The sequence below is a fragment of the Megascapheus bottae genome, chromosome 20 (genome assembly GCF_031878675.1).
Source record: "Megascapheus bottae isolate mThoBot1 chromosome 20, mThoBot2.hap1, whole genome shotgun sequence".
NCBI lineage: Eukaryota > Metazoa > Chordata > Mammalia > Rodentia > Geomyidae > Megascapheus > Megascapheus bottae.
The window spans coordinates 38,762,634-38,782,573 of NC_143528.1; the positions used below are offsets into that span (position 1 = coordinate 38,762,634).

A 19,940-nucleotide genomic window follows, 5' to 3' on the forward strand; every position below is an offset into this window, starting at 1 on the left:
GCGGTAGCGCTCTAGCCTTGAGAAAGTACAAGGGCAGCGCTCAGGCCCTGAGCCCAAGCCCCAGGATCGCCCCCCACCCCATCCTGACCTAGCAGGGACATTCAGCATCTCCTGGGAGCAGCGGAGGCTGCCTCCCTTCACCTGGAAGTCCCTGTGTGATCCCCCACTCTGTGACCAGACGCCTGAAGATGCACGCTTGGCTCATCAAGCAATCCCCCCTCCTCCACGGTGAGCAGGAGCTGGCCGCCCTCCCTGCTGCGACTGCACTCCATAACAATGGACTGCGCTGGAAAAGCGGCTTGTCCCCTCCCCTGAATAACCCTTCGCAGCTGGGGTGCTGAGTCCATTCTCCCTCAGTTTCGGGGTGGTTGTTGTTGTGACTTGTTTTGATTTTTGGTCCCCAGTCCTTGAACTCAGTGCCCTGTACATGGCAGGCAGGTGCTTTACTGCTGAGTCACGCCTCCAACCTAATTCAATCTTTTTTTTTCCTGGAACATAGTTTGACTCTATTTCCTCCATACGTTAGGTGTATTCAATAATTTCATCTGCCAAGCAATGAAAATGGAGCACTAAACTCAAGAGTATTTTGCAAGGGTTAGGTAAGTTGAAAGGCATCAAAGATGGAGTTTAAACAAGTTATTGAGAGTCACCTGGGGAAGCATGCCTCGTGGAGTTTGTTGATAAACTATTTTGCCTTTAAGTGTAAAATGTGCATCTCTTACCTTATAAGGTTGGGCAAATCACAAACCTCTGAACCTCAGAGGCCCTCTTGCTATAAAGTGAAGTATGTATAAAGTTCATAAACTTCCCACAGCACTAAGTTTTAACTGGATTACTTTTATTACTTCTGGTGCCATTGTTTTGGAGTGACCCCAACAGAAGAGATCAAACCAAAATGGAGTCACTTATGCTAAATGTCATTTAATCAAACTGAAGCTTTAAGCAAGCAACAAAATACAATCCAAAACATACCGGTATTCTCTGGAAAGACAGGAGATTTCAGTCTAATTGAATTTGCACAATGTATAAAGAAGTCTTTTATGTTTCAACTCTTCCCAAAAAAGTTCCTTGAGGTAAACTGCGTATCAACCTGTGCTTTTCCTATTCTGATTCTTTTCTTCTATCACAAACCCAGCATTCTGCTATTGCCCAGCAGAGAAAAATAGAAGAGAAGCTCCCTTGATTAATGAGTCCTGAACAAAAGCCATTAAGGTCCATGACTAATTTTTTTTTCTTGCAATGTAGTCTTTTGACACTTCATTTTGGCCAATTGCATTCTCTGAAATTGAGTGCACCACTCAAGTAAATATATTTCAAGCTAAAAATGTGCCAGATTAGCCAGAGGTGTCAACTGAAAAACAGCAACAATAATTAAACTGATTAAACTGAAGAGTACAGTCACGGTTCCCAACGCAAGAAACAGTGTTTCGTAAATAATTGTTTTTAGTTTTATGGTTGGGAAATGGGAATGGTAGTATGTATCTCATATGCTTGTGATGAGTACTGAATATATGAAAATGCTTGCATCATAGCAGATACTCATGCCCTGATCTTATTTTTAAAAAGTAAAAGATAAGTGGAAATGGGACCTTGAAGTATTATAATTTGTTTTTAAAAAGTACAACTGTCGAACCTCAAATGTGATAAAGAAGTGCCTCAAGAATCTTGGACCCCAGAATTTGACCTCGAGTCCTTCGGTCCTAAAAACTACAATTCCCAAAATGCATCTTTAAAGGGCTTACGGAAGTGGAGACACTTCCCCCGCCCCTCACTCCCCCCCTCCGCCCCCAGCCGCGAGGTTGATTGACAGAAGCGAGTTTCCCTCTTTCCCCGCCCGCTCTGCCTTCCAAGGGCGGGAGAACCTTGAGGCTAGCCCTCTGGGAGGGTGGGGCAAGCGCTAAAACTTGACCAATCCGAGGGCCAGCCTCTGAGGACGACGAATCGGAACGCGGCAGCGCCTGTGTGGCCTGGCGCGCGCTAATTTGAATATGCTCGTGGAGCGTCTGCTGGGCTGAGAAGTCTGCGGGGGTCCGGGCTGCAGGCTGCAGCTCCCGCGCTGGGGCTGCTGATAGAAGGAGCCGTGGGGAACCGCGGACTCCGACCACCGAGGTGAGTGTCAAGCGGAAGGAGCTTCTGCCGGCGGCGCGGCGGCGCGGCGGGCGGGAGGCCGAGCCGCGGGCGGGTCCCGGGTCCCGCGGCGCGTTCCTCGCCCGGCCCGGCGGGGTCCCACACGCCCGGTTCGGGCTGCGGGCTTGGCTCTGGAGGCCCGGGGTGCTTCGCCCTGCGTGCCGTGGGAAGTCGGGGGCCTCTGCCCGCGCGCAGGGTGCCCGGGAGCGGGGGTGCCGTGGGAGGGGCCCTCGGAAGACCGTGGGTTGATCTCCGTCCGCCGAGACAGCCGAAGGGGGCAGCGCGCACCGTCCCTGAAGCTTGACCCGCTGCTCGCCGTTCTCAGCGCTGACCTCGTCACGTTTATACCCATTGGTGAGTTCAAGAGTTCAGTCAAGAAGATGGCAGTGTTCACCCCCAGAAAGAGGAAGCAGAGGCTTTGGAGCCCTGACAGGTGAGTGTGATCCTAGACACACAAACGTTCAAACTAACAAGCCGGCATCTTAACTCGCCATTTCTCTGAGTCTGCTCCTTGTAGCCATAGTATTCTCTATTCTGGCTCTATATAACAAGCTTATGTAACAAATCATGTAGTCTTTTGGGAGGCACTCAAATAGGTGTTTGTTTGGCCAGTGCTGGGGCATGAACGCTGTCCTTGGACTTTCTCAAGGCTAGAGCTCTACCACTTGAGCCTCAGCACCACTTCCGGCTTTCTCTGTATGTGAGGAATCGAACCCAGGTCTTCATGCATGCTAGGCAAGCACTCTACCACTAGACTACTCTCTTGGCCATCAAATAGTTTTGTTGGTTTTTTTTTTTTTTTTTTTTTTTTGCCAGTCCTGGGCTTGAGCTCAGGGCCTGAGCACTGTCCTTGAGCTTTCTCAAGGCTAGAGCTCTACCACTTGAGCCTCAGCACCATTTCTGGGCTTTTCTAGTATATGTGGTACTGAGGAATCGAACCCAGGTCTTCATGCATGCTAGGCAAGCACTCTACCAGTAGGCCAAACTCCCGGCCCCCTCAAATAGCTTTTTTTATGGCTAGGAAATAACCTTTTATTTCCTTGTTCCTTCCACTCATTCTTGTAATATGGAATACAATATCCAACCTAGAGTCAATGCTTATCTGTAAGCAATGCTACAGTTTTGTGTGCAGAGACTTCCTGTATCTGAAGTTTTCATTACCTACAGTCAACTAGGTCTGAAAATATTAGAAAAGACAATGATCATATAGTAAGATTTTTTTCTTTTGAGAGAAAAAAAAACTCTGTTTTGTTTTTTTTTGTTGTTAGTCTCCTACTGTTCTTATTTTCTAAATTAAATCATTGCATAGGTGTGTATAGAAAGTGTAGTATATGTATGGTTGGACTCTGTCTGTATTTTCAAGCATCCATGAAAGGTCTTAGAATGTGTGCCCTTGTGGATAAGAGGGGATAAGGAGACTAGTACTCCATCCTTATTACATGTAATACCAGAGATAATTCAATTTTATTTAAAATAAACTAACTTTCAAGCTGGGCACCCATGTACTTGGAATTCTACATACCCAAGAAGCTGAGCTCTGAGAATCAAGGTTCAAAGCCAGCCTCGGCAAGAAAGTCCATGAAACTCTTATCTCCAAGAAGTAGGAGTAGAGACTCAAGTGGTAGAGCACCAGCCTTCAGCAAGAAACACAAGGAACAGCATCTTGGCACCCCAATACTAGCACAAAAATAAAAAACAAAAGAACCTGGCTTTTCTGGTTATTGAACACAAACACACATACCCCAAAAGCCTTCTTGCAAATACTATAAATATCTTCCTGTAGAAAGATATTTTATATTCTTTTCTTTCATGAGTAGTTACATATGTAAGATGAGTTCATTTCTTTTTTTTTTAGTTCATTTCTTTTTAAACAATGTGACCCCCCTCCTTCAAACAATGTGATCCTCCTATATTCTTTATTAAAAACGATTTGAGAATCATTCTGTTTTTTTAAACATAATGCATGTGTATTTGCTTGATGGAGAGGAGTGCATTCTGATATTTTTTTAATATGTTTGTTTTCAATGTGTATAGTTTTTGATATAAAGGGAGTTTGTGTAGCAGTAGGTTTCCACACAAGTTTTGTAGTAAAATAATTAACCTATCAATGGACTTTGTTTCTTTTCATAGCCTGTTCTCAGACATTTCATCACAGGAAGTAATTTTGAATCTCACTGAAAGTCTACTTCCCTCACCTTCTAAAAAGTACTCTGAATGGAAGGACGATAAAAAAGAAGGCAGTGGAGGACTTTGCTTTCCACAACGCCATCTAATTTCAAGTCCATGCAAAACAACTCCAAAAACCAGATTGCCATCTGGAAGTCACAGCTCACCATTTAAATCTGCTGTGTCCACGGTATCTTTTTACAACAAAGATAAGTTGTATCTCAATCCTCTGGAGAGAAAGTTGATAAGAGACTATAGATCTTGTCTTCAGACTAATGGTGAAGATAAACCTACTCCCATTATGACAGAAAAATTACATGGAAAACCAGTACCTATAAAAAAGCTGAACAGAAAAACACAGAAGCGTTTAACTGCTAAGTGTCAACGAAGTTATACCCATATCAAGCATGTGTCAAAAGATTCTAGAATTTCCAAGCAGAAAAATCAAGTGACAAATAAGCCTGTGGTAGAGAAAAAACATAATTGTTATCTAGCTGAAAGTAATCCGAATACTCCACGGGTTCTAAGCCAAAAGGTAAAACCGCAGGTCACACTCCAAGGTGGAGCTGCATTTTTTATTGGTAGGAAAAAAAAGTCTCTTAAAAAGTTGCCAGAAGATGCACAGTCACTAAGCGTCGCACACCAAAATAAACCAGAAACAATCAGAGATTCGCATTCAGAGGCTACATGTAAGAGAAAAACATTTGTAGAGACTCAAGTGTCAAAGTGCCTGTTACTAGAAAAGAATGTTGAACTACTACATACAAGAAGTACAAACAAACAAGAATTAATAAAGGTAAGGAAAGCTAAGTCTATCACCTCAGAAAGAGCTACCTAGTAAGTCTTCAACTTAAATAATATAATTGAACATGATTTGGTTTTCTTTCTAGTTTTGAATGCTGCTCTTACAAGTGCAATTTACTTGCTACATATGATTTTTTTTTTTTTGCCAGTTTTGGGGCTTGAACTCAGGGCCTGAGCGCTGTCCTTGGGCTTTCTCAAGGCTAAAGCTCTATCACTTAAGCCACAGCACCATTTCTGGTTTTTTTCCTACATATGTGGTACCAAGGAATTGAATCCGGGTCTTTTTGCATGCTAGGCAAGCATTCTAGCACTGAGCCAAACTCCCAGCCGGCTGCAAATGAATTTATCTCTTTGTAAGAAAAATTGAGGTACAGTGCAAGTGAAAATTCAATCCAGCAAAAGAAAATAATGTGTGAGCCGGGCATGGTGGCTCACACCTGTAATCCTGGCTACTCAGGAGGATGGTTCTCTAAGAATGAACCTAAAAGGGTAGAGAGAGGTGTGTGCACTGTGGAGTCTAGAGAAATGATGCCATGACTGATTTTCCCTGTCTCTTAAGATGATAATATCTGGAAGAGGAATTCTACTTTAATCAAAAAGTCTTCTTTTTTTCCCTCCAGATATGTATTTCCTGACTCACCAAATTAGTAATGTTAATAAGGTTCAAAGCCTGCCAGGGAACAAAAAGACCTAAGACTCTTATGTCCAGTTAACCCCTAGAAAATGAGAACTGGGGCTTGGCTCAAGGGTAGGGTGGTAGCCTGGAGCTGAAGAACTCAGGGACAGTGCCCAGACCCAGGGGTAGGCCTTAAGATATAGAGCTCAGGGACTGCACCCAGGTGGAGTTTAAGCCCCATCACTCACAAAAAAAAGAAAGTGCAATTTCCTTGTCCATCTCCCAATTATTGTTCCCATTTCCATACAACAAACAGATAACTAAGTGTAACACCATTTCTGTCTTCATTTATTTTCTAGCCAAGCACTGGTAGCTCATACCAGTAATCCCATCTACCCTGGAGGCTGAGACTTGAGAATCACAAAGCCTGTGGGGGCAGGAAAATCCATGACAATCTTCCACTTAAAAAAGCCAGAAGTGGAACATGTGGCTTAAGTGGTAAAGTGCACAGCCTTGAGCCAAAAAGCTAAGGGGACAGTGCCCCAGTACTTGAGTTCAAGCCTAAGTCCTGGCACCAAAATAAATATTTTCTGAGTTTTACTTCAAAGAGGTAGTTATTTAGCTAGGTTTTTAGTTCATTCTTATTTTCAGTAATCTGACAAGCTGGACTTGTATATCTTAAATCTGTAGGAACTTGGGCTGGGAGTTTGGCCTAGTGGTAGAGTGCTTGACTAGCATGCACGAAGTCAGGGTTTGATTCCTTGGTACCATATACATAGAAAAAGCTGGAAGTGGTGCTGAGGCTCAAGTGGTAGAGCTCTAGCCTTGAGAAAGTCCAAGGACAGTGCTCAGGCCCTGAGCTCAAACCCAGGACTGGCAAAAAAAAAAAAAAAAAAATCTGTAGGAACTGGTTCTCTAAGAATGAACCTAAAAGAGTAGAGGTGTGTACACTGGAGTTCAGAGAAATGATGCCATGACAGATTTTCCCTGTCTCCTTTAAGATGATAATGTCTGGAAGAGGAATTCTACTTTAATCAAAAATGTCCTCTTTTTTTCCCTCCAGCTATGTATTTCCTGACTCACCAAATTAGTAATGTTAATAAAAAATTCTTTTATGATTTTCTACTTTGCTTTTCCCACTTTTCTTGCTCCTATTCAAAAGATAAGAAACTGGGAAAATTCTTAGCCAGATCAGGATGTTAACTATAATCTGGATCTCTATCTGGAAGTAAACATGTTTTTGACAATAATGACAGATTACAATATTAATAAGTACTCTTGATTGTTAAAAGTCAATTTATAAGCCAGGTGCCGTGGCTAATGCCTGTAATCCTAGCTACACAGGAGGCTAAGATCTGAGGATCACAGTTCAAAGCCAGCCTGAGCCACTAAAGACCACCAAAGACCATGAGGCTTTTATCTCCAATTAGCCACTAGAAAACCAGAAGTGGCAGCTGTGGTTCGATGGTAGGGCGGTAGCCTTGAGCTGAAAAGCTCAGGGACAGTGCCCAGGCCGAGTTTAAGCCCCCCAACCAACAAAAAAAAAAAAATGGGGCAATTTACATTATTGAATACAAAAGAAATTTTCCTAAAAGTGGAGGATAGAAAAATCCCATTTTAAATTAGAACTCATAATGAACTATGTTTTGGAAATTAGCCTATTCAGATTCACTAAGAATTATATATTGCCTTTATTTTTTAATGCGGTCATTATTTTTAGGATTCATCTGGTGCAGTAGTTTCTTCAAAGGAATATAAACTTAAAGATAACAGTTTTCCTTCAGACAATTCTGTTGAAAACAAGACAAGTAAGTAAAATTTCTCACAGTTTAGCTACTTATAATAATGCCTAGTATTTGTGAATATGAAATTAATATATAAAGATAGTTTCCGGGTCTAATTTTTACTAGTGTACCCATTTTTAGTAGCTAATTTCTGTGGTAAAACAAAGAATGTTTTAAAAATCAGGGGAAAAGAAGCTTTTAAGTTAAAACTGTACAAGAATACTAAGACCTAAGTGGTCTGTAGTTGTAGCCAAATTGCCTAAGCTCTAGATTTGAGTGTTCTCATTGTAAGAATCATTTATATTCTTTTTCCTCAAAATAATAGCAAGGTATAAAGAAAATGTTTGTGTATGTGTGTATAAATTTGTGACCAAAGCCCAGTTATGATCAGAATTTTTAAGCCACTGAAATCCATCCTTAGAACCTTCTAAAGTAACAGATAAGAAATTCTTGTGCTAGTCCTAAGGCTTATGCTCATACTGAGCTTTGTTTTTGTTTTGTTTTTTGCCCAAGACTACCACTCTGCCACTTGAGCCACAGCTCCTCTTCCAGTCTTCCAGCGTTTTGTTGGGTGGGAGGAGCAATAACGGTTTCATGGATTTTCCTGCCTGGGCTGGTTTTGGAACCTTGATCTTCAGATCGCAGCCTCCTCAGTAGCTAGGATTTCAGATATGAATTGCCAGCTTTTAGGTCTGAACCCAATATTGTTTAATTACCCAGTCCTTAACAAATTAAGGGTTTTTTCAGGAATTAGCATTTTTACCAACGAAATACATGATGTGTATGTACACATACCTATAATTGTTTCTGTGTATCTTCATCTGCACACATTAAAATGAGTTCATATTGATATCTCTGACATACCCTGTCCCACACAGGCTTTATTCTACATGTCTATGTTTTGCAATTTGATCAGTAACTTGAGTTAGTTTTTTTTTTTTTTTTGCCAGTCCTGGGCTTGAGCTCAGGGCCTGAGCACTGTCCTTGGCCTTTCTCAAGGCTAGAGCTCTACCACTTGAGCCTCAGCACCACTTCTGGCTTTTTCTAAGTATGTGGTACCAAGGACATGCATGCTAGGCAAGCACTCTACCACTAGGCCAAACTCCTGGCCCCTTGAGTTAGTTTTTATGTAATATGTGAGTATGTCTAATTTTTTTGCCTGTGGATATGCAGACTAGTCACCACCATACATTTCCAGTCTTTTTCTTTTTCCATTGCCCCCCTGCCAAAATCAGCTGAATCTATATGAATTTATTGCTAGCTATTTTCTCCCATTGGCCTTTTTGGCTCTTCTTTGCCAACACAGTGTCTTGATTATGTCTTGAAGTCAAGTTGTGAATCGTTTGGTCCTATTTATCTTCATAGTCTTATAATTTAGGATTTGATTTTACTTGGTAATAAAAATTATGGCTTTTTTTTTCCTCTACCAGTTTCTTCTGAGTCCACTGTCTACCCCATCTTCAGTGTGTCTTCAGTCAATGCAAAAAGGTAGGAATTGTTCTTGCTTTACTTATTTTGTCAGTTGTGGGGCTTGAACTCAGGGCCTTGGCACTGCCCCGAACTTTTTCTCTCAAGGCTAGCATTCTACCACTTTGAGCCACGTCTGGGATTCTGATGGTTAATTGGACATAAGAATCTCATGGGACTTTCCTGCTCAGGCTGGCTTTGAAGCATCCTCAGATCTCAGCCTCCTGAGTCATTAGGATTACAGACATGAGTCACTGGTGCCAGGCTCTTGCTTTAATGTTGAAATTTCATTAATTCTATAGACTTCCTTTTCTTATGCTATTTAAGTTAGACAACATTTAGTTCACCACTAAGGGAAATACAAGACTAATATTGACAGTAGGTTATAAAATTAGTTATTTTCATAGAAACTTTATGAGATGGGAAAGGTCTTCATGGGCTTGGAAGAGATTATATATATATATATATATATATATGGTGGGTCATGGGGCTTGAACTCAGCCTGAGCGCAGTCCCTGAGCTCTTCAGCTCCCCTACCCCTGGGCATGGGCTTTGTCCCTGGGCTCTTCAGCTCAAAGCTACTGCCCTACCCCTTGAGCCTAGCCCCACTTCCCGTTTTCTAGAGGTTAATTGGAGATAAGAGTCTCACATTCTTTTGTGCCCTGGCTGACTTTGAATGAACCGAGATCATCAGATCTCAGCCTCCTGAGTAGCTAGGATTACAGGCGGGAGCCACCACACCCAACTGGAAGATAATTTTTAATATCATATAGTACCTGGCCACTAACATGTGTATCTATTAATTTTAATGAGCTGGGCATGGTGGCTTAATCCTAGCTACTCAGGAGGCTGAGATCTGAGGATTGAAGTTCAAAGCCAGCTGGGGCACTAAACTTGAGGCTCTTATCTCGAGTTAATCACTAGAAAATGGGAAGTGGGGCTGTGGCAGAAAGGGTAGGGTGATAGACTTGAGCTGAAGAGCACTGGGACAGTGCCCAGGCCCAGAGTTGAAGCCCCATGACCCACCAAAAAAAAAGAAAGGGGCTGGGAGTTTGGCCTAGTGGTAGAGGGCTTGCCTAGCATGCACGAAGACCCGGGTTCGATTCCTCGGTACCACATGCATAGAAAAAAAGCCAGAGGTGGTGCTGAGGCTCAAGTGGTAGAGCTCTGGCCTTAAGAAAGTCCAAGGATAATGCTCAGGCCCTGAGCTCAAGCCCAGAACGGGCCAAAAAAAGGAAAAGGATAGGGTGCTAGGAGTGTGACCTAGTGGTAGAGTGCTTGCCTGTCATGCATGAAGCCCTGGATTCCATTCCTCTCGTACTACACACACAGAAAAAGCCAGAAGTGTATTGTGGCTCAAGTGGTAGAACACTAGTCTTTTGAGAAAGCTGAAGGACAGTACCCAGACTCTATCCAATCCCTAAGACTGGCAAAAAAAAAAAAAAAAAAATTTAATGCTGAGATTCTGCTTTGTGTGTGTGTGTGGGGGGGGGAATGAACTTATTCACTCATTGCCTAAAAGAAAAGTTGTTGGGTCCTAACATGGTGACTGATTGTAAGTTACCTCGTAATTTCTTTTTTTTTTTTTGCCAGTCCTGGGCTTGAGCTCAGGGCCTGAGCACTGTCCTTGGGTTTTCTCAAGGCTAGAGCTCTACCACTTGAGCCTCAGCACCACTTCCAGCTTTTTTCTATGTATGTGGTACCGAGGAATCGAACCCGGGTCTTCATGCATGCTAGGCAAGCACTTTAACCACTAGGCCAAACTCCCGGCCCTAATTTCTTAATATAGATAAGAATTGTTAGGATTTGTTATGGCAAAAAAAAAGTTCTTTTGGGCAATGAAGTTAATTTGCAAAGGGATTCTATTTATGTACAGCTGATTCTGTAGAGAATCTGGACTTGAAGTCAGAATACCAGGATTTGAGTCTTAATACTGGGTTCCCTTGAGCAAACTAACCCTTTCTGAATGAACTTCAGGTTTCTCTCACTGTTGCATAATACTTATAAACTTTTCATTACAAGATCTACAGCTGAAGAACAGATTTCTTTGGGCTCCGTGAATGGTACTAACTTCTTGAAACAGGCTAATCTTCAGAAAAATATGAATATGAGAAATACAAATAAAGAAACAAAAGACCAGCTCTTAATTGTGAGTAAATTCAGAACAGTTTCTCTTGCACGTGGCTTTCACGTATACAATAATTTAGGTAGACATCTGAGCATTGTTAACTTGGGATATAGCTATCTGGATTTTTGTGAATGCCACCTTTGCTGTGGTGGTAGCCTTGAAGTCAGTGTTGTTATCTTACTACAGTGCTGATGGTGAACTATTTTAAGAAAATGACTGATCAATGAAAGCTTTAATGGGAATAGCTATATTGAGTTAAACCAACATTTAGTAAACTGGCCATAGGCAAATTCCAACTCAATGGCCTGTGAGCTATAAATGGTTATTATATTTTCAAAAACTAGATGTGACTTAGGAAAGGCTAAGATAGTTTGCTTTGGGGTTTTTTTTTGTTATTATTTTTTTTCCCCAACCCTTAGTGCAGATCTGGTATTAGTGTAGATGTAGGTGTTTTGGATGGTAGTAACCAGTATTCCCTGTACTTATCTGTGCTTGTCAAGGTTGTACTACATACCATGTACTTATATGTCCAATTACATGTAAAATTATATTCGTGAAGCAAAGCTTCATTTCTAGTCACTTAAAAATCCTGTGTAATCAATATAGAAATCCTGTGTTTTTACTTTTGTCTCTTTGAGACAGACTTTTTTCACCTTTCATTTAAAAGCTTCATTAGTCCTACTGTTCATCTTAACAATAAAGGTGGTAATACTAGTCCTGGGGCTTGAACTCAGGAACTAAGCACTATCCTTGAGCTTCATTTGCTCAAGACTATCATTGTACCACTTGAGCCACTGTTCCACTTCCAATTTTTTTTTTGTTATATTGTTTATTTAGTGAAGGTAGAGTTTGAGAGACTTTCCTGTGAACCTCAGATCTCAGCCTCCTGAGTAGCTAGGATTACAGGCATGAGCCACCAGCGTCTAACCATCTGAACAATAAGTTTTATGATTTATACTTATTCTTTAGACTGTGTGTAGGAAGGAATAATAGGCCATTTTTATAAAGTCCTTTTAAGGAGAAAATGTTATTACTTTTATCAGCCCCTTATTTCATTTCATTCTTATAGTTTTACTGCTCATTCTTCCAATTTTGCGAGGCGGGGGGGGGGGAGGGAGGAGTGGGGAACAAGAAACAAAGTTATAATGACTAAGTTTCATTTAGTATTTTATTTGTGCAAGCATAAAAGAAAAATAAGGAGACATTTAAATGACCGGTTAGATTAACTTGATTTAGAGCTACTCGTGGAACTATTTACATGCATTTTTTCTTCTTCAATTGCAGGATGCAGGTCAAAAACATTTTGGGACTACTGTGTGTAAGTCTTGTGGCATGATCTACTCTGCTGCCAACCCTGAAGATGAGCTGCAGCATGCCCACCACCACCAGAGATTCCTGGAGGGAGTCAAGTTTGTGGTGAGTCAACATAATCTCCCAGATTGAAGAGATAGCCCTTTACTTTAAATATCGAAAAGACATATAAAATCCATAAGTATTTCATTGCCTGTAGGTGTTTTTCTTTGCCCTTAAAAGTTGAAGCTGAAGCCAGGTACTGGTAGCTTATACCAGTAACTCTTGACTTCAGGAGGCTGAGATCTGGAAGATTTGTAGTTTGAAGCCAGCAGAGCAGAAAAAATTGCTACTCCTACCTCCAAAATAATCAGCAAAAAAAGCAGGGCTGGGGCCGGGAGTTTGGCCTAGTGGTAGAGTGCTTGCCTAGCATGCACGAAGACCTGGGTTCAATTCCTTGGTACCACATACTTAGAAAAAGCCAGAAGTGGTGCTGAGGCTCAAGAGGTAGAGTTCTATCCTTGAAAAAAATCCAAGGACAGTGCTCAGGCCCTGAGCTTAAGCCTAGGACTGGTAAAAAAAAAAAGCAGGGCTGGAGACATAGATGTAGTGGTAGAGTGCCAGCTTTGAGCAAGAAAACTGAAGAAATTTGAGGTTGAGTTTGAGCTCAAACCCAAGTATCACCAAAAATAAAATAAAATTGGGACTGACACTAAAACAAAACAAAACTATTTTATTTTTTGCAGTACAACTGGACATCAAAACCCTGGGTCTTGTCTGTGCTAGGCCAAAAACAATACCACTTACCTGTTTTTGCCCCAGTCCCAAAGTTAGCTTTTAATACTGTTTCAGACTTATTGTCTAAGAGTATTGCCATTGATTGAGCATATGCTGTGTATGTCCTAACCCATGGGCTGTGAGCAGGGCTCAACAACCAAAATATAAAACTGTTAAACACTGGTAATTCACACCTGGCTGAAATCTGAAGATTGCAGTTCAAAGCCAGCCTGGGAAGGAAAGTCTGTGAGACACTTAAGGGCTAAAAAGCAGAGAAGTAAAACTGGTTTACATGGTAGAGTGCCAGAAAAAGCTGACAGCACTCTTGAGTTCAAGTCCCACGACCAGTACAAAAAACAAAACAAACAAAAAAAGCCCCAAACCTCATGCATGAGATGACCCTCTTACTGCTTAATAGTTTGTTCTTTGTAGTTTTAGAAGAGAAATAAAACCTTCCTATGGATTCTCCGGGCATTTTCTGTTCCAAGATCTGAGCTCCTACCTTTTTATCTATGGTGCTTCTAGTTCAAATATACCTAGGCATTTGGCATCCACATATTTTTCATAAGAGAAGATTCATCTAACAGTCAGGTTCTCTGTAATCCGACTTCAGCCTTTCATATACGTGTGTATTTATTACATGCAAAGAAAATGTGTGTAGTAAGTGTAGTTCAAATTCTTGCTCTTCACAGTCTGTTCACATTAGCCCCATAATTCTAAGAATCTTTGTCTTCCTTCCCATGTTACTTTTTGTTGGGGACCAAGTATGGGGTCAGGGTGACCTTGGACCTGAACAATTGAGTACACACGGAAGTAAGCTGTTATCATGATGACTTTGGGCTGTGTCAATTGCTTCTCACTTAACCTATTTGAGACTTGATTGCTGTTTTGTATGAATGTAACCCCTGGCAGTTTCCTGGTTTTAGAAAAGTATTTAAGGTTGGAACTTAAAATAAACGGCCCTACCTCAGTCTTAAGCTCGCCTTAGGCTGGAGTCTTGGGCTGTAGTCCTCCTGACCCCATCTTTTTCTTGTGTTCTTCTCCTTTTTGTCTTCTTTTCCCAGTCTTCACCTCCAAGGTCAGGAATCCCAGTTCACTGCTGGCTGGAGCCAGCAACTTTTAATTGGATCGTCTACTTCCATCTTCTCCAGACCAAATTAATGAATGTTGTTGTGGTTTTCTCTTTACAAATGAACTACCTTTTATTCCCCCTTTGGCAGGGCTGGAAAAGAGAGAGAGTGGTTGCGGAATTTTGGGATGGAAAGATTGTGTTGATCCTGCCACATGATCCAAGTTACGCTCTCAGAAAGGTGTGCATCATAATCTTTGAATCCGCTGTGTTGGAGTCTAAACTGCGGGATAGACAAGTCACTTTGGTACATGCAGTAGGGTGACTTTCTGGTCATTTATACAAAACCAAACTTAGATTAATTAAAAGGCAAATGCCAGGTGCTAGTGGCTCATGCCTGGAATCCCAGTTTCTAAAGAGGCTGATCTGAGGAGCGTGGCTTGAAGCCAGCTCAGCCAGGACAGTACAAGAGACTACAATCTCCAACAAAAATTCAAGTGGTAACGAACCAGTCGTGCCCCAAAATGCAAGTGAAGTGTACGGGATTCTGAGTTCAAACCCCAGTAACAGCGCACACACACACACACGACAAAGGAATATTAGTTGATAACTGAAAATAAACTTATCTCAGCTTTTCAACCTTGATGTATCAACAGCCCATTTCTTACATGTGTTGCCTGTATTTCTTGAGTTGGATATGTAGCCAACATGAACAGTAAAGCTAAAACAGATCTGTTTTGATGATTCCGTGTCTCCCCAAGGATTCTCAATTTCTGCTAAAAGTGTTAATTCAAACTAAGTTTATAAACTGGGCGCTGGTGGCTCACATGTTTAATCCTGGTTACTCAGGAAGCTGAGATTTAAGGATTGAAGTTCAAACACAGCCTGGGGCAGGGCAGGAAAGTCTGTGATACTTGTACCTCAATCAGCAAAAGTCACAAGTGGGGCCATGGCTCAAGTGGTAGAGCACTAGGGGAGGGAAAGTGAGAGAAAACAACGGAGGGGATAAAATTGTTCTACAATGGGGCCAGTATTTTGGCCTAGTGATAGAGTGCTTGCCTAGTATGCACGAAGACCCAGGTTCAATTCCTCGGTACCACGTACATAGAAAAAAATTGGAAGCAGTGCTGTGGCTCAAGTGATAGAGCTCTAGCCTTGAGAAAAGTCCAAGGACAGTGCTCAGGCCCTGAGTTCAAGCCCAGCACTGGCAAAAAAAAAAAAAAATGTTCAACAAGAAATCTACTTACGATTTTACTTAGGTAAGGTCACTAGCCTTGAGCAGAGGAGTTCATGGACAGTATTCAAGTTGAGCTCAAGCCCCAGAATGAGCACAGAAAACAAAAAAAAAATAAAGTTTGTAAAGCTTTCTCAGTTACCAGATGTACATACCAATAGTGAGATTTAATTTTAGGGGTGTACAAATTTGGGAAATAGACATATAAAGGAAGCTAAATCATATATTGACATAGTGTATAACCATATTGATAGTAATGATAGGTAGTTTCTGTTGTGTGCTTTGAATCAAATTCACCTTCGGTTTTTGTAGGTAGAAGATGTAAAAGAACTTGTGGATCATGAGTTGGGTTTCCAGCAAGCCATTCCCAAATGTTTAAACAAAACCAAAACTTTTCTCTTTATATCTGATGAGAAGAGAGTAGTTGGATGTTTAATTGCAGAACCTATCAAACAGGTATGGTGTATGTCTCATTGGCATCATTTGTGAGGAAAAAGTTTGAAAAAGTCTCAGTAAGCATATAAATATTCTACCATTTTTTCCCCATTAAAATATCCTTAGGCCATGTGGACAGTGTATTTATATTTGGTATTTTGCCTTACTTAAACAGAATAAATCAGTTTATAAAATAGAGAAACTTTTAAACAAATCTATAGATCCACATTGTTGAACCATATGGCTTAGTGCAGATCAGTGTATTTCATGACATGGTTATTACTTGTCCCTTAATTAGAATCTTGTTTTGACACTAATTAGTGATGTTTTAGAAAACGTCTCTTGTATCGAGAAAAGCAGTTGACTTGTCTGATTTGCAGTACTTTCATGGTCATATTGCCTTTAGTTGTACAGAAATGGTACTGGCTTTAGTATATTGATTTTGTATCTAGATTTTTTTTTTTGGCCAATCCTGGGCCTTGAACTCAGGGCCTGAGTACTGTCCTTGGGCTTTTCCTCAACACGAGTGCTCTATCCCTTGAGCCACAGCACTTCAACTTTTTTATATATGTGGTACTGAGGAATCAAACCCAGGTCTTCATGCATGCTAGACAAGCACTGCACCATTAGGCCACACTGCCAGCCCCTAGATTTCTCTTTTTGTGTGTGTGTGTGTGTGTGTGTGTGTGTGTGTGTGTGTGTGTGTGTGTGTGTGTGTGTGTGTGTGTGTGTGTGTGTGTGTGTGTGTGTGTGTGTGTGTGTGTGTGTGTGTGTGTGTGTGTGTGTGTGTGTGTTTTGCCAGTCCTGGACTTGAGCTCAGGGCCTGAGCCCTGTCCTTGGGCTTTCTCAAGGCTAGAGCTCTACCACTTGAGCCTCAGCACCATTTCCAGGTTTTTTTTCTCTGTATGTGGTACCGAGGAATCAAACCCAGGTCTTTGTGCATGCTGGGCAAGCACTCTACCACTAAGCCAAACTCCCAGCCCCCAGTTTGTCTTTTGATTGACAAAAAAAATCAGACTAGTTATATACTAATAGACTAGATCTTTTTTTTTTTTTTTTTTGGTTTTGTGAATCTTTCATACCCTTCTTCATCTCTTGCAAAGGTAGTGACTTGATATATTTCTGAATAGTACACTTAGGTTTATCTTTGTTGTACTTATAGTTTTCTTTAGGGATATTTAAAGAAAAAAGAATTGTGAAATTAAAAGAGAAGAAAAATATGAACTCCTCTGTAGCTACTTCTGTGTGTCATTGCAGGCTTTTCGTGTCTTATCTGAAGCATCTAGCCCAGAATCCTCAGGCTGTAAAGAAAGTTCTAGAGCTTGGCAGTGTTCAAATGTACCAGAACCTGCGGTCTGTGGGATAAGCAGAATCTGGGTTTTCAGACTGAAAAGGAGAAAGCGCATTGCAAGAAGACTGGTAGACACTGTCAGGTAAGAAAACATAAAATGGATCCTACCCATCTTCAGTCTCAGTCCTTAGCTTCCCAGGGACCTCTTGGCTTTGAGCCGAAGGGAAGACTGTCAGGAAGACACTTGTATGTCACTTCTGTCAAGCTGAGGCAAATGTTGGCACTAGAAGTAAATAACAGATGTACAATGTTTTTCAAACTACTTGAGATAAAGGACTATTTGTCACAGACCAACATTTTATCAAAATGTAAGTTACAATGCTTTTGCCTCTCCCAAGCTGGGGTTACAGCCACGTACCACCATGCCGTAATTTAGATTTTATTTTCCTTCATCTCCCATCATTTTTCTTAGCCATTGTCTATTATATACTGAAGAATTTGAGGGATTCCTCTCAACTATTTCTTTTTAGTTGAGCAGAATTAAGGAGCGAAGATGTACATTCGTGTTGGTCTTTTCAAATCTCCTGTCAATTGTGTTTTATGTTGAGTCTACTGTTAAATAATCTTTTCCTCTTTTTTCAGGAATTGCTTCATGTTTGGCTGTTTTCTCAGCACTAATGAAATAGCATTTTCTGACCCAACACCAGATGGCAAGTTATTTGCAACCAAGTACTGCAACACCCCGAATTTCCTTGTATACAATTTTAATAGTTAAATCCAATGTTAATGATAAAACTGATGTGATGTGGCTATGTTCTAGATAACATCAAAATAAACATTGAGACATGTATCCCCAACAAACCTTGTATCTTGACTTAGAATGTCAGAATAAATTCACTGGAAACCAGCTAAACTCCCCAGAGAGAGAAAGTGGGTAATACTGAATAGCACTTGAGTTCTTTATTATGAAACATTATAGCTATAAATAGAAATTACTTGCTTCCTATGTGAGACCATTGACAATTTCTACCGAAATGGACTTCTTTGTCCTTTAAGAACTGTTATCTGGAGCTGTACAAGTGGAGGTGTTTAGGTGTCTTGAATTTCTAATTTATAGCAAGACATGGTAAGGAATGAGTAAGATCCCAAGCCCTTATAAAAGAACAGAATTTTGTGGTTCAATGTTTTATCTTTTTGCAGATCAAATTACTCAAATGCAAGCTTGCTTGAAATTTAAGTTCTATTCTGCACTGTTGTCATTCCATCACTTTTTGCCAAATGAAAATGTTGGCTATGCTAGATTAGGGGACTTGTCACTAGTAACTAAGGCCATTAACAGAATTGGATGAGATGGCTTATTGGAGGACTTAGCTTGTAAGTATAATTTATTCAAGCTGTTTTAATTTTCAAAAGCCATGTAGCTGAAGGATTTTGGGGGGAGGCTTGTATTATTCCTGGTCATATGCCATCTTTATTTGCCTTTAAGTTAACCTGATTCTAAATTTTAAAAGGCCTGTCTTTCAAAGAGAATGTGGAAGTATTAAAATGTCTGCAATTATGCCAAAACATCCTAATGCTATTTTCTGCACTACTGTTAAAAATTCTTCTAAATGTTTTATTAAAATTTCTGGTTTTTTTGAAAAAGAATAAAAAGTATTCTTAACATTGTTTCTTGGGCATATGAATGCTGTTTTTTTTTTTCAGCTTTATAATAAAAGTCCTCTTTTGGATGTAAGTACGCACATTACTTCAGAGTAATACGTAGTTAATTTGCAACATGATAAACTGGTTTATGGTGGCAAATTTAGCAATTTAACTGGTGGCACTATGAGAAGGGTGAGTAAGTCGAAGTGTAAGTCTTTGCATAAACCAGACGCAGTGGCTCACGCCTGTAAATCCTAACTACTCAGGAGGTTGAGATCTGAGGACTGAGGTTCAAAGCCAGCCCAGGCACTAGATGGTCCACAAGACTTACCTACAATTAACCACCAAAAAAACAAATGGAACTGTGTGTGGCTCAAGGAGTAGGGCAGTAGCCTTGAGCTGAAGAGCTCAGGGACAGTCCCCAGGCCCAGAGTTCAATTCCCAATGCCCCCTTTCCCCCCAAAAAAGGTCTTTGCAACTTTTCTGTAAATACAAAATTATACTTTTTAAAAAATGAACTTTAATCCTAGCTACTTGGAGGCTGAGATTTGAGGACCATGGTTTATAGCTAGCCCAGGCAATAAGAACTGTAAGACTCTTATCATGCCCCCGCCCTCAAAAAAAATGAACTTAATGAGCTATTTACAAAATACCTTCATAGCCACCCAGCTTAAGAAATTATAGCATTAGTTGGGCACAGTGGCTCACGCCTATAATGCTAGCTACTTGGGAGACTGGGATTGGTTCAGAGCCAGCCTGGGGACTAAAGTCTATGTGACTCTTATCTCCAATTAACCACCAGAAAACAAGAAGTGGCGCTGTGGCTCTAGAGGTAGGGCAGTGGCCTTGAACTGAAGAGCTCAGGGTCAGCCCAGAGTTCAAGTCCTACAACCGACCAAAAATAAATAAAGCATTGCCAGCAGATCAGTCATCTTTCTATCATTACCATCTTACTCAAATGTGAAATTATCTTTTACAAGACAGGTGGTTTAGCCAACTATGCCACAGTGAAATTATCTTTTACAAGACAGGTGGTTTAGCCAACTATGCCACAGAGCAATGCCAAATATAACTAACTACCTTTTGATACCTAACGTTTACAAAACTT

At 40.9% G+C, this 19,940-nt stretch overlaps 1 protein-coding gene across 2 annotated transcripts; it reads left to right on the forward strand.

Annotated features, from left to right (window-relative positions):
* Window positions 1-2,408: 2,408 nt before the first annotated feature.
* On the forward strand, window positions 2,409-18,856 carry Esco2 (establishment of sister chromatid cohesion N-acetyltransferase 2). Of its 2 annotated transcripts, XM_090353653.1 has the most exons (10): window positions 2,409-2,560; window positions 4,258-5,089; window positions 7,434-7,521; window positions 8,928-8,985; window positions 10,987-11,113; window positions 12,377-12,508; window positions 14,380-14,469; window positions 15,775-15,918; window positions 17,155-17,330; window positions 17,831-18,856. In XM_090353653.1, the coding sequence occupies exons 1-10, from the start codon at window positions 2,508-2,510 to the stop codon at window positions 17,961-17,963; spliced, it is 1,833 nt and encodes a 610-aa protein (XP_090209779.1). In that variant the 5' UTR covers window positions 2,409-2,507; the 3' UTR covers window positions 17,964-18,856. The 2 variants fall into 2 exon arrangements, with proteins under 2 accessions (XP_090209779.1, XP_090209780.1); XM_090353654.1 differs by lacking the exon at window positions 14,380-14,469.
* The last annotated feature ends 1,084 nt before the right edge of the window (window positions 18,857-19,940 follow it).